Below are 16605 nucleotides of genomic sequence, written 5' to 3' on the forward strand. Positions count from 1 at the left end.
AAAAAGCTCACAACCAACATTTTGACAGCGGCCCATTCGATTTTTTTGTGCTCAATCCCGCTGCTTTCATTTTTCATTTTTTACCTTTTTTTTTGTGTTGGCGTGTTACGTACCTTGTGATGGAAAAACGTTTGGCCTAAACGGTATTTTAAAGAATCAATTTTAAATTAGAGGTAGCGGTCAATGGGAAGGCAAAATCTGCTTCCAATTGACTCGTCATACATGTCTGAAGCAGAAGCCCTGATTCATTCGATAGTTCTCATTTACTCGTGACTGCAAGATCTCATCCCACTGCATCGGCCTTCGGTCGTTAAAATTAATGGCGTCACAAATTGTGCAAGAAGTACCAACAGTAACCACCATCTAATTTCTCCTTCGAATATCACTACTGCATCAGGCATGTAGGTTATGAGAACGAAGAAAATGATCGCCAAAGATAAAATGCCTTGGTGTGCAAACGAGTTCTTCCAACTGGTACCGAAAGAAAAATATTGAAGTCAGCAGTGAGGAGAATATGTATTTGGATACTGGAGTTAATAAAAAAGGCCATAATAAGCCGTAACTAGTGTAAATTCCTCGAATAGAAACACTTTGGGAAGAACCCATTACTTGTGATAGTGAAGTAATATATTTTCGTTTCTTTTATGGAAATTCAAGGGCCGCTGAGACTGTACTGAAAAAATGCCTCGACGATCAGTTATCCAGGGTCTGCCAAGACTACGCAAACAACCAACGGCTCCAAGATGACATTGAAAAGGCTGTGACAGCAGTTCTACGTGGCCGCAGGTTTTACTGTGAACCAGTGAGTCTGCGCGCTATCGATCTTGACATCAAAGTTAGACCGCTGTTCCCCTGTAGTGCAGAGTTTATGTCCGAGATGGAGAAATGCGCCTTGCCTATCAGGGAGGGATACAACTCACAAAACGTAAATTCTGATCAACTATGCAGGTAGTTATATTTCATTATCATCATCATCATAAAAAACTGGACATCCTATATTCTTTTAAGGAGTTAGACTTTTCACGGGTTAAAAGGAGTAAGCAATTTTTTTTAATTTAGATTTTCGCAGGTGCGGGTAGATTTAAACTCGGCAAACTCGTCTTTAATTGAAACACTATATTTGAAAACGTATGCAAAGATAAGCCGAAAAATAGAGTGGGTAAAGTAGAAAGCTAGGCGAAACATTGAGGAGATTTTGTGGTTTACAAAACGGGTAACGTGAAAACGTGAGTTTCACTGTATAATTCAATGAACTTTCACAGCACTAGTATTTAAAACCCTCATTGCAAAGCGGGAAAACTAATTAATTTTATACTTGACTTGAGACACAAATTAACAGGTACAGGGAAAGGAATCTTTACAAAATTAATGTTTGGAAATCTAGAATAGCTCACCCATTCAACGGGACATTCATTGTAGCGAAAACAAAATTTACGTGGCACTTGGTCAAGATGATTTCATATCCCATTCCTTTTGTTCGGGCAAGTGTTGAGTTTTCAGGAAAATTTATGTAGCGTTTCCCTCAAACAAAACTAAAATCGGAGGAAAGTTTGTTTTGTTCACACACTAAACTTGGACTAAGCTGGCAAGATGGAGCTAATCACAGCGTAGGATTTGATTCATCTTGCCCTCTCGCAGAGCCAGCCATGTAAAAGTTACTGATGTGTCATCTTGAATCATTAATTTATTGCCTAAACACATTTGCTAGACCCGAACAGTGCAGGACCATTTTGAAATTGAAGAGCAAACCGTCTATGCAATGAGTAATTTGTGGGCCGTGTTGTCTCTACCACAATCTCATTTGGATTTCTTTCTTCATTTCTCTTTTGGTTAGAAATTTCAAAGCGGCCGTAAACTGCTCCAACTTTGCGCAGACGTCTTACTGCAAGTTTGAAAAAGACGTTGCTACCATAATTCAAGATTCCTACGGGTCGCTCTGTAACACTGGCAGTGGGAAAAAGGCGATAAGTGGTGCAGCATCTGTCTCAACAGGCCTTTCTCTAGCCATTTTTCTCGTTGCCCTTCAACTGCTACGAGGAAATCACTAAGACGATCATAACGAAATTATCAATATAACTATTATTCTTGTGGGCTTTGTACCGTTTCCGTGACAGACCGGACACCGTGTAAAATTCGTTTGCCACTACAGGGCAAACTAATGTAGTATAATCCCTACGAGAGGTACACCGACACCATACAAGCATAGTGTGGCATTTCGCTTCTTATCTCGTTTAAGTTTCATTGTGATGCTGTTACATAGATCATTTTTTCACGCATAACAATAGTCTTAGCAAAGTTTCAAGTAGTATCGAGGAATATCGTCTCCTCTATGTTCTCTAACCAATTAGAACAAACGTGCCGAGTGAAACATGACTACATTTTCATTTTATTTTTTTCCCTGTGCGTTTGCCCTCATTTGGATGGAAATTTAGTTGTAGCCTTAATTATCTATATTATATTTTTATCAAAATTTGCTGTAAATTACCGCCAGCTTTGACAGTGTCATGACGATTAAATAACGTAACTGAAAAGAATTTAAAATAAAGATTACACGTGGAAGATAATGACAATGTTTTTAAAAAGATCTTCCTAATCTCGCATATCAGTAACATTAATTATAAAGTTGTCACTAACAGTAATTATAATACTTTTTACACACTCGTTGCTGTTGTAGTTTCCCTTATATTCATAGAGGCTATAAACATATGAAACTCAAATATGACGAGTAATCGTTCAGCTTCCCAACCAGGCTGTTCTCGCTTCTACTTTCACCCCATAGCACGACCGAATTCCGGTTCCTACAATCTGTAGCTAAAAAGCGAGATGTTTTTGGAATATTTATCGACCGGTTACAACTAGAGTTTGATCTTCCAGTTGCTTCCTTGGGTGTTACAGTGCGACTACTATTACTGGGGGTCCACTTAAAAGTGGCCAATCAGATCACATTATGATACAAACAGTGAATGATTCCAAAATTTTGGGTTTTAACTGTTGTTTTCCGTCTACTCGTGATTGGTTCAAAGAGCTTTGGTTGAAATTCATTGTTCTTGTCCTGCAATCTGACTGGCTAGTTTTGTTTAAGTGGCCCAGGTAACAGTAATTGCACTGTAAAAGAAATGTGGAACTTTGAATGTTCTACGGTTGTAATTGTCACGCCGCTGGTACTAATGAAGGACAAGTTTGAGAAGCTATCCAACTTAGGCCTCAAAACGTTTGCAATCGGCACTGGAAACGAAGAAGTACACGTTCGCTGAAGGTGCTTCGTTAGTCGACGATCGTACGGTCGGCGAATCTTTTGGTGTTTGTTGCCCAGGAGTAATTAGCAATTTTTTGCCCTTAAAGAGTTGAAAACGGAAACTATCGGCACCTTTTTTTGCGTGTAGGCGAGCTCAAGAATTTTTCGCATAAGGGCGCTTTCGTTCTCGCTGGATTTCCCCAATAAATATTGACAAATATTATTGATATTCCGACTCAATCGAGGAATGATTGGCATAAATTATCTTGTTGACATATTACTCTCGGGTTAATTACAAGAGGAGGAACGGCGGCAACAAAAGATTGGTCACAGGCTCCCTTTCTTTCTCGCCCCCTCTCCGAGCTCGATTTTTTTCTTCGCCCTACACCCCACTTGGGAGCCTGTTCACAGACTCGAAAACATCACACGGTGCCAAACTGACAAGCCGTTTACAAATAAAATGCTTTCTTTCGGGCAACAACAATTTTTGGATGTTTCTAAAATCAGGAACGGTGAACGTGGAACAGGGAACCGGGAACGGGAGTCTAGGAAGGAGTGTACAGCGGTAATCCTCTCAAGAATTCAAATGGAGTCGAGGATGAAGGAAAAGAAAACGGTCCGGGAACCAGTTTTGAGCGCGTGGCCGAGAAACATTGCAAAATGCATAGAAATTTCACCCCCTCGTAAACTTTGACTTAACTTATAAATTTTTGAGGACTCCAAAAGAGGCAGCCAAGATTCAAGTCAAAAACTTGAAACTCTATTCTTAAAATTTCCGTCCCAACGACTCAGTTTTTAATCAGAGATTCGGTTAACTGGAGGAAATCGAAACATCTGACGCATATTTATAAAGCGTATTGACAATATCAAATAATGGGCCTGTTTTTGTATGCATAACCTGCATGTCAACCAATCTCGCGCGCGTGTTTAGTGGCACAAGCAACCTACCCACGTGACCAACTAAGCGTGCGAGGGCATATCTGTTGATTAAGGCTAAGAACATTTTATTTTCTTAGTCTGCAGAAGAGTAGGTTTCCTAAATTCAATTTCTAACTTCCTTTCCAAAATTGCAGGGAAACTAATGAAAGATGTTGGTCATCGCGGTTTGAAACGATATCTCAAAATTAATCGTTTGTCTCCCGTCGTGAGCACACGCATGTCCCTCAATCATGAAATAAACGGTTATTTTTTTTTTCCTTATCATGACGTTCTCGTTCCATAATTACCTTTGTTCAACTTCCTCTTTTATTTCAAATTAGAAAATATTTTGAATTTTAAATGATGTCGGTTGTTCCGTTTTTTTTTTTTTTTTTTTTTTTTTTTTTTTTTTGCAGACTAAAAACCTCATTTTTTGCTTATCATAAGTCACTTCACTTATGTATCACCCGACTGTGGACTTTCAGGTTAAATGTTTTCCGGAATTTAGAAGTCCTCAGTTTATTTCACCATCCTATAAAGTCAGCCATCGCGAGGAAGGATTTAAATTTCGTGTTTTCCGGCGACCGAGTTTTCGATCAATGTCAACCGTCCCTCTCGCTGCTTTTCACCAGTGACCCACTCACTCAATCCTTCTCAGTCAGGCACATAACTTTAAGGCCTTCACAAGGGACTTCCTGAATGCCACTGGATTCGGTCTTGAACATTTCATTCAGCTGTTTAAAAGTGAGCTGATCTGTTCTCTTTCACTACCTTCTCCAGTTTCGCAAGCGATTACATGTATGAGTAAATAAATTGACAGCTCTAACTGACCTCAGTCCTTGGTAATGAATTATGCTGGTACACTCCACTTTAAACGTGAACAAGACTTGTAACAGGATGAGGAAAAAGAATTAACTCTTTTGTTTAGTCATTTGGGTTCTTAATACAAACAAAAATTGTAAGATAAAACTCAGTTTTTAAAGAAAAGCATTTTATTGTCATATTTTACTTATCCAAATTTACAACCATATTAATATTACTTAGCCCGGCTTCAGATGAAAATATACTACCGATTTTAAACTGCCACAAAAAGACTTTGTAACTACTAACTTGATCAACAAAAATGCTGTCTTACTGTGTATACTTTACTGCTTGTCTCACTTCTCTGATCTTTCCTAAGCACGAAAAAATTGGGTTTAACGAGAAGTTGAAACAAACCAATGCTACTGTAAATTCTCATGCAAGAACAAAACCCAGAAGACAGTTCACGTCAAATCTCTCAAAATGTAAAAAAAAAAAAAAAAAAAGAAAAAAAAAAGCACAACAATATATTGTAAATGGCAAACAACTAATGCCCACTTTAGCTGAGCTAAAAAGTTTAAGTTGTTAAGAAAAAAATAAAACCGTACGCTATCTACCTATCAACAGTTACTTTACCTCTGTGTCACCCGACTATAGAGTGTTTTCATATGACGTCACGGGGGCCATGTTGGTGTCCCAAAACAAAGAAAGTCCCAAACTAAACCTCTGGGAATTGAACTCTATTTTTTTGCAAATACTTTCTTTTGTTTCAGTAAACCAATATGGCCGGTGGTCACGTGAATGAAAACACTCTATAGACCTTCAGAATAAATGCTTCGCTTTGGGAACCGAATCGAAGTGACAAATGTCCTATTGTTCGTTCTAAATCAACGGTATTGAACTAGTTGCTTGTCTGTTCCAGCTTGTTCCCTTGGGAAATTCTTGGAGAAGTCAAAGGCAAAAGTTCACCAAATTTTAAGAATTAAGATCACATTCCCAAATCTCCTTCACGGTATTCAGTGATTTCCTTTATTTTTTTTTTTTTCTTCATGAATTACTGAGTTTGAGAATGTCATAGACTTAGAAAGTGTGAACTTGGAAATTTAAAACCTTAAAGATACCGCTTTCGTTGAAACTAAAGTACAGGTCTTAATGGCACGTTATTACCTTGTAACTACTAACTTGATGAACAAAACAGATGTCTGACTGTATCCTTTACTGCTTGTCTTACTTCATTAATCTTCCAGTAGTAAAGAAGTAGGTTTAATGACGAGTTGAAATAAATTAAAGTTATTGTTAACTGATGTACAAGATAAATTGTTGAAGACAATGATTCGCTTCGTATTTTTCGAATTGCCAATGGCCCAACTACAACATATGGTAGATAGCAAAAAACCAACGTCAACTGCAGCCATAGAACAGTGGACACTGTCTTCCTGTATCGCGCTATGTTCAGTGGAATTGTTTCGTTCGGTTGTCCTGTGACATTGTCTTGAATTTGAGTTTGATGATAACGCAGCCCGAGGAAAATCCTCGTGTAAGAATAAATCGAAATTACTAGAGACAGTGTTAGAATTATGTAGCTATACACTGATGATACTAGTTTACTCCAAAAGCCGTACATTATGCAACCAACAGCAGAGAAAAACCACAAAGAAATTACAGTTACGTACGTTCGCTTTAAAGTTACAACTTGTCTGTATCTGACCCCTAACAGCAGGGCGAGAAGCCTATCCACACTGATAGCAGCCAATGTCAATTGTGACACTGAACACAACAGTTGCGCTGCCATAATGATTGCAACTAACGAAAAGCGACAAATGTTCAATTGTTCCTTTACCGCAGATATCCAGTAAGCCACATGAATAGGTTCTACGATGATACCAACAAAGAGATCAGTGATCGCTAGGTTACGAAGAAAGACTTTGGAGTGTAGATGTAGTGAAGTCTCTTTGTAAAGGGCGACTAGGATCAACGTATTCCCCAAAAATGCAGTAATGGACAAAAAAATGTTTAACACAGAAAGGCATATCAGTTGGCTGTGTATAGTTCCAGTTAATTCTGCTGAGCAAAACAGTTCTGTGAGTAATGTTTGCCATTCTCCGTCTCCAGTATAGTTTGTTATCGCGGCCATTTTATATCAGCAGAAGAGTACTTGGGAAAACGAGTTTCTTTGTTCCTTTATAACGACGAGCAAGATCAAGTCAAGTTAAGTCAGTATATTTAATGAGTTTCATATCACGTAGCTGCATGTTTTAAATCTCCCCCCACGTTCTATTTGATAGCTATGAAACATCTCAAGCAGTTTAAGGCCTGGGTTAAGGGCTTTTAAGAGGAAAAATGGTTTATTCTAGATAACTTTAACAAATTCAATGGCACTGAACTGAAATTTGGAAGATAAAAAGATCTCATCATTCTGAAAATTTCTAAGCATAATAAGTAGTGCTATAGATTACGTGACATGTCACGTGATCATTTTTTTGAAAAAAGCAAAGATATGACAGGTAGGCGACGGTTTTTAGAGATAACATCAAACAAAAACGCGTTTCTAATAAAGATTAAATATCTCAATCGCTTCACGTTTGGAATGATCGTCCATTGTTCTCCAGAAAAAAAATTATCAGGGCAAAGGTCATTTTTTAGTCCACAATTCAACCTTTGATCGTTAATTTCTCCAATTTAAAAACTTAAGGACAGTCATTCCAAACGTAGAAAGTTAAATATTTAAAATCTGCTTCGGAAACACTAATTCAGTTATCTTTATAAAGAAAATTCGCCGCCATTTCGCCGATTTACGAAATCCTCATTTTTTTGGTCACGTGATATGTCACGTGATTAAAATTATACGTTAAGGCAAAAGAAAACATCAAGTTTAATATTCAGGGAAAATTTCATCCTGTTCTAGGCAGACAAACCGAAGATATAGGAGATCATTCATAATTTCTGAACACCCTTCAAACCCAGGCCTTAAACTGCTTGAGATTACACATAATTGGAATGCCGCATTGAAATTAAAGACGTCAAAATTGGAAGCAAAACTTGAATGAAAGACACAGCGGCCTTCACCGGTTAATTGAACCCACTTTTGTCGGTTAGTTCATTGGCTAACATAATTAGCTACGATATGGATGTCATGGTGCTATGAAAAGACGGCCGTTATAATTAAACAAAACAACGTTTTGGACGCATTTTAGCTCGTTCACCTCAACCCCAGCAAAATAAAAACCACGTTCTCAAATTGAGTATGATATACTTTGACTACTGCACAACTTTCATTCCTTGAAGAAATAACTATTTCATTTAATGCATTCATATCACTTTTCTAACTCCCTGCGACATGACGTTTTGGTGCCGTTTAATAAACTCCCAGTTCGTAGATCACCTGTTCACTTATTCTAATAAACGGAACAAAGAGCGCTGTTACTACGTAAAGTTTTTGCATGTCTGTATTTGTAAGTTCTTTTTACTTTTCTCAAGTGTTCCTGTATTTGTCTTGTCCCGCCTCGATTGGCTTTGTAATGATATTCGGGACAAGCCATTCATTCTGTTAATGCAAGGTGGTCTTTTCAGGTGACGATCATCCGCCACATCACCAGAAGGGATAATGAAAGGAAAGCAATAAACTTTGGTCATTGCTCCTACCAGCTAGCTAATACTAAGTGATTACATAAGAATTAAGAAGAAACGTTTGTGCGAATGATAAAAGTGGGTTTTAACCGGTGAACGCCGCTTTGTCTTTCATTGAAGTTTTGGTTCCATTTTTTTTTTTAATATACCAGTGGAATCAACTTTAATTTTGAATAGAACCGATGTTACAAGAACGACATGGACGATGTAAATGGTGGCCTTTACGCATTTACTGGTGCAATTAGACAAGAAAGTGAAAATGGAAATTTTGTGCAAATCGAACGGTTATTAATTTGACAGGTTGAAAAGGAAAAAGTAGAGTACCTCCGAAATTTGTCCGTTTGTACTCTTTGTACTTAAACTGGCTCAACCGAAAATTTTTCGCGAAATAGAAATTTTCCCCAGCATTTTGCAACTTCATACGAAAGCATGTTTAATTTTTAAGTGTCTAAGCCTTCCGCCTGTTAACTGAAAATAATGGCAACTGTTTAAAACTCACAAAACGTCACGCTTCACACCGCTTGTAAATAAATTTTGAATAAATGGTGTCAAACTAGTGACGTTTGTGTTCTAACTCGTTTTTTTCTTTTCTTTTTTCTTTTTTTTTTAAGACAATCACCCTGAAATAATTCTGAAAACATGTTTTTAGTTAAAAGACATTCACAACTTTATGATACTTTTGACGTCAGCTAATACAATGTTACAACATTACGCGATAGCAGACGAACCTGATAGTTCTTGGTTATTACGATCTGACCACGCAGTAGATCAATTGTCACCTTATGACTGAAGGAAAGGATTCAAAATTCCTTTTAAACGAACATATATATTTATTTCCTAGCCCACAGACTCGTGCATGGTAGAGGGAATAATAAATCTTTAAAAAAATCATTTTGCTGTTCGTTTTCTTTTTCACGTAAACTAGTGCATGCTTTATATTGAAATTCAATTGTCATTTGCGTCTTTTTTAACATGTCGTGTATAAATTTTATAAATAACGTTTCCCTTTAATAATTGCTTTTGTTACTTCTCCTAGCTAGGAGACAGGGCACAGTAGGACGCGTGCTTCACATGAACCTAGCAGATGGCCTACAAGATCGTATTCGTTTTCAGTAGTAGAAAACCCCACTGGTGTGCCAAAGGTCTTGCGTTGTTTCCCGCTTTTCCTTCTTTCATGCTCGTGAAAAGATGAACGTTACACCATCTTTGCTATTCAGTTTCTGTTCTTGTTTGTTTTGTTTTGTTTTTTTGTTGTTGCTGTTCTTTTATTTATCTGGCTTAAATTCAAATGTCATGTATGCCTTTTCATCACTGATTGTGTAAGATATCATGAAGTTCCTGTCAAATAATTAACAATTATTGGACGAGGTTGAGCAAAATATCGTGATCTGTCAGTGGCGAGCAGATCAATTATTTGGCGAGGCCGAAGGCTGAGGAAAATAACTGATCGGCGAGACACTTACAAATCATGACATTTTGCGATAACCGAGATCAATAATTGTTTTATCATTCGATCACGGAGTTTGTTTTTCATAATTTTGGTCAACTAAAGATGTTTCATCACTCTCTGACAGCTCAGGGAAGCAATTTGCCATTTTCACACAAGTGCGTGGTTTCAATTACGCATGAGCCGAATATTATTTGTAGCAAAACACAGTTAAACAGTAATGCGCATAAGCAGACCATTATTTGTAGGCAGTTAATTGCACGTCACGTGGTTTGCTTTCGGCCAATGAAAAGGAAGAAAAAATGCATCGAATGATAATTTATTGTATATTCAAGCTTGAACTTGAACTTAGCTAGAGGTTGTTTTTGCATTTTAATGACCCCAACTAAAAATGTTTAGTTGTAATGCAAAAGAGAAACCTTGCGCTATGTTAGTATGGATAGTTACTAGTTACTTCTGTATCAACCGACTGCAGACTTTCAGAATAAATGGTTTCTCGGATTTGGGAGATCTGGGCTCATTTCAAGGAAAGAAATGCGTTTGCTTCTTTTTATAAACGTAAAACTAACCTTCGCGTGGCTTTTCGCAAGTATTACTAACTTAAATTGTCTAAGTGAATGAAATCTGGCCAAAATGTCGTCAGATACTGAGTTAAATGACAAAACTCTGTTGGCGAATTCGAATTATTATTGTTTGGAACTACAGTTTATTTTGCATGGTCTTCCTCACTTTATCTGCTTATTGAAATAATAATAAAAAAAACTATCATATATTCAACTATCTTCCCACTCAAATACTTTCCGTTGGTCTGTATCTGAGCCTTGAAAGATATGCAAAAAGCTGCCCACGCTTCTGGAAGTCAATGCTAAAGTTTGCTAAATATTTCCTTGGTGTAGAATTGAAAATACGTTTTGATATCGTGGCTCACATGTAACTCTATGTAACTTTTGATCCCGCCATTTTGGTACAGTTATTAAACTCATTCAACTCAGACTTCGGTGTCGTCAGTTTGCCTCAATAGCTAGCGGCTATTGCAACCTTCTCACTGTTTTCCCGTGGCTGACTCACTCAATCCTAGTCAGTCAAGCACATAAGGCCTTCACAAGGCACTATCCGGCTGGATTAGGTCTTGAACATTTTTTACAGCTGTTTAAACGTGAGCTGGTTCTCTTTTAATTCCTTCTCTAGAGTTCGCTGGTGACTACATGAATGTGTTATTTAATTGACAGCTCTAACTGGCCTCAGTCGTTGGTTGTTAATTATGAAATATCTGGCGCCCTCCACTTTGATCGTGAGCAAAACACATGATAACAAGATGGGAAAATATGGAGGTTAACTTTTCTTCGTCAAACTTTCTTTAAATTTTGAAAGAATAAACTCTTTTGTTTAGTCGCTTTTACATGAAACTAGGGTTCTTGCCACAAAAAAAACAACAACAACAACAACAACAACTCATCAAAGATAAAACTCACTTTTTGAAGAATACCAGTTTTATTGTCATATTTTACTTATCCATGCAAGTGTTAAACTGGGAATTTACAACCACTGAAATATCACTTAACCTTCCGATTAAAATGAACTACCTATTTTAAACTGCCACCAAAAAGCTTGGTAAGTACTAACTTGGTGAACAAGAAAACTGCGTCACTGTATCCTTCACTTATCTGATCTTTCCTAAGAACAGAAGAATTTGGTTTATTGAGAAGTTCGAATAAAGTAATGCTACTGTAAATTCTAGTCCAAAAACAAAACCCAGAAGACGGTTCATTTCGAATTTCTCAAAATGTGAAGAAAAAACAAACAAACAAACAACAACAAAAACAGCGCAACAATATATGTTAAATGACAAGCAATTAATGTCCACTTTAGCTGAGCTAAAAAGTGTAAGCTATCTACATATCAACAGTTGCTTTCCTTCTCTAAAACTCTACTGTACACATTTAGAATAAATGCTTTATCTGTTTAAGGAACCTTAGGCTTATCTCAACCAAAGATAAATTGCCAAATCGCAGCAAACAAAGAAATGTTTTGGTGCTTCCATTAGGTTAATTTCTCGATCAACTTAAACTGGCCCCTTCTTGTGACTCGTCGCCTATGACTACTTACGTAAGTTGGCCGTTTCCAACCTTACTTGGACAGTGATAATCAAGGATGCTGAAACAATCAGGTGAAAAGAAAAAGGCGGTAGAGAGGAGAAGTTTGAAACCTTGTTAACTCGTTCTTTACTAGTAATTTTTTGAACAAAAAACTTTCGCTGTTATTGGGTAAGGCTAGCGCTCTAGCTGAGGAAAAATCATTTGCACAATTAAAAACTCAGTTTCGAACAATCATATCGTATTGTTATATTTTACTTATACAAGTTAGTTCTAGTCGAGTACATTCATTTCGATACCACGTACGTTTGGTGAAACTGAACTGCACAAAATGGCACGAAATACTTGGTAACTACAAACCTCATGAACAACACACCTGCCGAATTGTACACTTCACTGCTTGTTTCACTTCTTTGATCTTCCAGCAGTAAAGAATTGGGTTTAATGATGAGTTTAAATAAAATAAGGTTACTGTAAATTGCGGTGCTAGATAATAGGCTGGAGACAGTGCACTTCGAATGCCTTGAATTACCAAAGGTGCCACTACAATGTGTGGTGAATAACAAACAACTAATGTCAACTGCAGCCACAATGCAGTTGACACTGTCTTTCTGTATTGCATGATGTTCAGAACGGTTGTTTGGTTTGGTTGACCTGTAATATTGTCTTGAACTTGATTTTGATGATGACGCAACTTAAGGAAAATCCTGGTGTAAGAGTAAACCGAAGCAACTACGCAAAACAGGATAACGATATGGCTAAACCGTAACGATAATAATTCATTCCAAAGAAAGATCATGGAGCCAACAAAAGAGCTAACCCAGAAAGCAAACACAGCTACATATGTTCTCTTTAAAGTTACAACTTGTCTGTATCTGAGTCCCAACAACAGGGCGAGAAGTCTGTCCCCACTTATGGCGGTCAGTGTCAACAAAGACACCTTAAACAAAACTCGGCTTGTTATAGAAAATGTGGCAAACGTCGAGCGACAAATATCCCACCTTTCGTACACAACTGAAATCCAGCTAGTAACATGTAAAGGTTGAATTATGACACCAACACATAGATCAGTTACCGCTAGGCTACGAAGCAAGAGTTTGGAAGGCGGATGAAGTGAAGACTCTTTGGAAAGAACAACAAGGATCACAGTATTTCCCAGGAATGCAGTGATGGACAGAAATATGTTTAACACTGAAAGAAATATCAATTGGCTGTGTATTCCTCCAGTTAATTCTACTGAGCAAAACAGTTGTGCAAGTGTCTTTTGTTTTCCGTCTCCAGTGTAGTTTGTTGTTGCGACCATTTTTACTTCTGTGGTAGTGAACCTGCCGAACTGCGTTTTATCGCTTCTCTATAAGGATGAGAAATATTTTTATTTGCAAAATATGTCAAATTAATTGAGTATGTTTAATATCTGTTATGAACTTCACATCGCGCAGCTGTTTTTTTTAAACACATTTTGTAGAAATTATAAATTAACTGAAAATGAAAATAATAATAATAATAATAATAATAATAATAATAATAATAATTTTTTTACAAGCGTGTATTTACCTCCGTGCGAAGCGGGGTCTCGCGCCTGTTTGTCTTGAGTCCTCTTGCAGTTAACTGACGAAAGCAAATCAGTTCTGTGAGTGACTCAGTTTGCTCTCGATCTGTCTCCAGTATAGTTTGTCATCGCGGCCATTTTATATCGATGGTGGAGCACCTGACAAATCGAGTTTCTTTGCTGTTTATTATTTGTTATGAATTTCATATCACGCAGCAGTTTAAATGTCTTCTCAAGTTCAATCTACTTAATAGCCATAAAACATCAGACTTCAATGGAATGCCGCGTTGAAAAACGTCAAAATCGAAAGCAAAACTTGAATGAAAGACAGAGCGGCTTTCACCGGTTAATTAAACCCACTTTTATCATTCGTATACACGTTTCTTCTTTTTCTTTTACTTTTAGCTAGTCGGAACTATTGCCAAAGTTTATGGCTTGCTTTTCATTATCCCTTCTGATGATGCGGATGATGGTCACCAGAAATTAAGACTGCCTTGCTTAATGTCAGTCGATCTCTATTTAATTGCATTCCTTTTATTTCAAATTTCACTTTTTTCCCTCAGATCAGAGGCACTTTCCATTTAGCCACAATTTTCGGTTGGGAAATTTTAGAAAATTTCAGTGTTAACTGGAAAGGCTTTTTAGCCTTCCTTTAAAACTTGCAATGTGATTGGTAGATGTGATGGCGCATTCATGGGGCAATTAGCAAAAAAGTGCAAATGTAAATTTTGTGCTAATGGAACGGAAATTAATTTGACCGGTTGAAAAGGAAAAAGTGGAGTACTTCTGAAGGAAGGCTGTCCGTTTGTTCCTGAAAATTTTCGTTTGATTCGCGTGTACCATTTGCACTTCAGCTGGCTAAAGCGTCAGCCTTAGGCAAGCAGATATAGTCACAGGCGAAAAGCCGCAAGAAGGAACATAAAAGTTCATCGAAAATTCGACCGCATAAAGTAGCAAAACATGTTGGCCAAATGGAAATTCCCCGAGCATTTTTGCAACTTCATACAAAAGGCATACAGTTTATCTTTTAAGTGTGTGAGTCTTCCGCCTGTTAATGGCAGATATTTAAAACTCAAAAAATGTCAAGCAACAGACCGCTTGCAAATAAATTTTGAACAATGGTATTAAACTAGTGACTTGTGTGTTCCAGCTCGTTTGTTTTTGAAAGACGATCACCCTGAAATAATTTTGAAAACTTGTTTTCAGTCACAAGGCATTCGTAACTTTCTTTTATATATATTTTTTTGTCAGCCAACTGACAATGTTAGCAGATGCTTATTAAAGGATCTGACAATAGCTGAATTTTTACTTTTGGACAAAAAAAGAAGGACCCAAATTTCTTTTAATCCAACTTACCTATTTATTTCCCAGCCCACAGACTCGTGCATGGTAAAAAGAAAAATAAATTGTAAAAAATAATAATAATACTAAATAAAGCCTTTGCTGTTCATTTTCTTTTTCACGTAAAGTTAGTGCATGGTTTAAATTGAAATTGAAATTTCAAATGACGTTCTCCTTTAATAATTACTTTTATTGCTTCTCGTCGCTAGGACACAGGACACAATAGGACGAGTGCCTCATATGAACCCAGCAGATGGCCTACAAGTTCGTCTTCAGTGGTAGAGAATCCGACCGGCATGCCAAAGGTCTTGCGTTTGCCTCCTTTTGGGAATTCATATTTTTTTGCTTTCTTTCATGCCCATGAATGAAAGAAAAATATCACATCATCTTTGCTGTTGAGTTTCTGTTTATAGTGTAATTTTTGTCTTGTTGTTGGTTTAAATTCAAATTCAAATTTCATTGTGTCTCTTTTCATCACTGGTTGTAACATATCATGAAGTTCTTGTCAAATTATTTATTTTATTCTTTATTGATATTCAAGCTTTTTGCATTTTGATGAACCCAAATAAAAAAAAATATTTCAGTTATGAAGAGAAAAATAAAACTTCATGCTACGTTGGCATGAACATTTGCTTTAAGTCTTCTATATCCACTGACTGTAGACTTTCAGAATAATTGCTTTCTCGGTTTTGGGAGATCTGGGCTCATTTGAACCTAACATAAATTCGACAATTGCAAGGAAAGAAATGTTTTTGCTACTTTATGCGGTCAAATTTTCGATGAACTTTTAAGTTCCTTCGCGCGGCTTTTCGCCTGTGACTATATCTACTTGCCTAAGGCTGAACGCTTTCGTCTTATCAAACTAGGCATGAATGAAATTGGGCCAAAATGTCGTCAGAATTTTAATGTATTCTTCCAAGTTTGGAAGTTACAGTTTATTTTACATGGCCTTCCTAATTATTTTGTTTCTCTAACTTTAGTTCGTGCTTACTGAAATAAAACAAACGCACGTCAAACAAATGTGAGAAACGGTTTTTGAGGCAACTATGCTGAGAACCGGATCCCGCGATGATATTTGCTGATATTTTTCCCGCGCTTTTTTTTTTTTTCCGGTGGACTTGGAGCGCGATTTTTAAGAATACTTTGTCTTGGAGAAATCTCTTTATTTCTTTAAAGCGTTTTTTTTTTCTTTCTGTAATTTGAGAAAGGAAAGAGCAATGCTTCCTCATCCCTTTAGACTGATTGTATTACTAATGTTTATCAATCTCATATTTGTTGCTGCGCCCCCTCACAGGAGTCAGCTCTACTCCAAGATTTATTTAGCAGTAGTAATTCGGAGGTAAACATGGTGGTTGATTGTTCAAAGTTTAATCGTAGAAAAAGTTCGACGCCGGACTAATTTGAAAATGAAAACATTGCGGATATGCGTTAACGTGATTAGTACGTTCCTTGTTCGAACGCTTCGGCACTAGAGGTTGTTTCTTCGTGAAGCAGTCATCGATCGAAATTCAAACATCAAATAGAAATCACGATTCCAGTAGCCCGTGCAAGGTAAATTATTTGAAAGTGTATTTTTTCGGCTTTATTTCTGATG

The 16605-nt window shown here is 37.1% G+C and overlaps 3 protein-coding genes across 3 annotated transcripts in view; 1 reads left to right on the top strand and 2 right to left on the bottom strand.

The window, feature by feature from the left end:
• LOC146489044 (uncharacterized) overlaps nt 1-2661 on the top strand; it is a 13449-nt gene extending 10788 nt beyond the window's left edge. Inside the window, exons 6-7 of the mRNA XM_085105665.1 lie at nt 658-948; nt 1835-2661. Of these exons, the coding sequence (XP_084961791.1) occupies nt 658-948; nt 1835-2048 (505 nt within the window). The 3' untranslated portion in view covers nt 2049-2661. The remainder of the gene's footprint in view (nt 1-657; nt 949-1834) is intronic.
• A 2366-nt stretch (nt 2662-5027) lies between these two features.
• LOC146489045 (uncharacterized) lies at nt 5028-7244 on the bottom strand. The gene is made up of 2 exons (XM_085111215.1): nt 5947-7244; nt 5028-5884 (listed from the first exon to the last, which is right to left on the bottom strand). Exon 1 carries the CDS (start codon nt 7086-7088, stop codon nt 6132-6134), a length of 957 nt encoding a protein of 318 aa, XP_084967341.1. The 5' UTR covers nt 7089-7244; the 3' UTR covers nt 5028-5884; nt 5947-6131.
• A 5238-nt stretch (nt 7245-12482) lies between these two features.
• Nucleotides 12483-13424, bottom strand: LOC146489046 (melanocortin receptor 4-like). Its single transcript, XM_085110254.1, has one exon. It carries the CDS (start codon nt 13422-13424, stop codon nt 12483-12485), a length of 942 nt encoding a protein of 313 aa, XP_084966380.1.
• Nucleotides 13425-16605: the final 3181 nt, after the last annotated feature.

Source organism: Pavona decussata, unplaced genomic scaffold, assembly GCF_977016875.1.
Source record: "Pavona decussata unplaced genomic scaffold, jaPavDecu1.1 SCAFFOLD_6, whole genome shotgun sequence".
NCBI classification, from domain to species: Eukaryota; Metazoa; Cnidaria; class Anthozoa; order Scleractinia; family Agariciidae; genus Pavona; species Pavona decussata.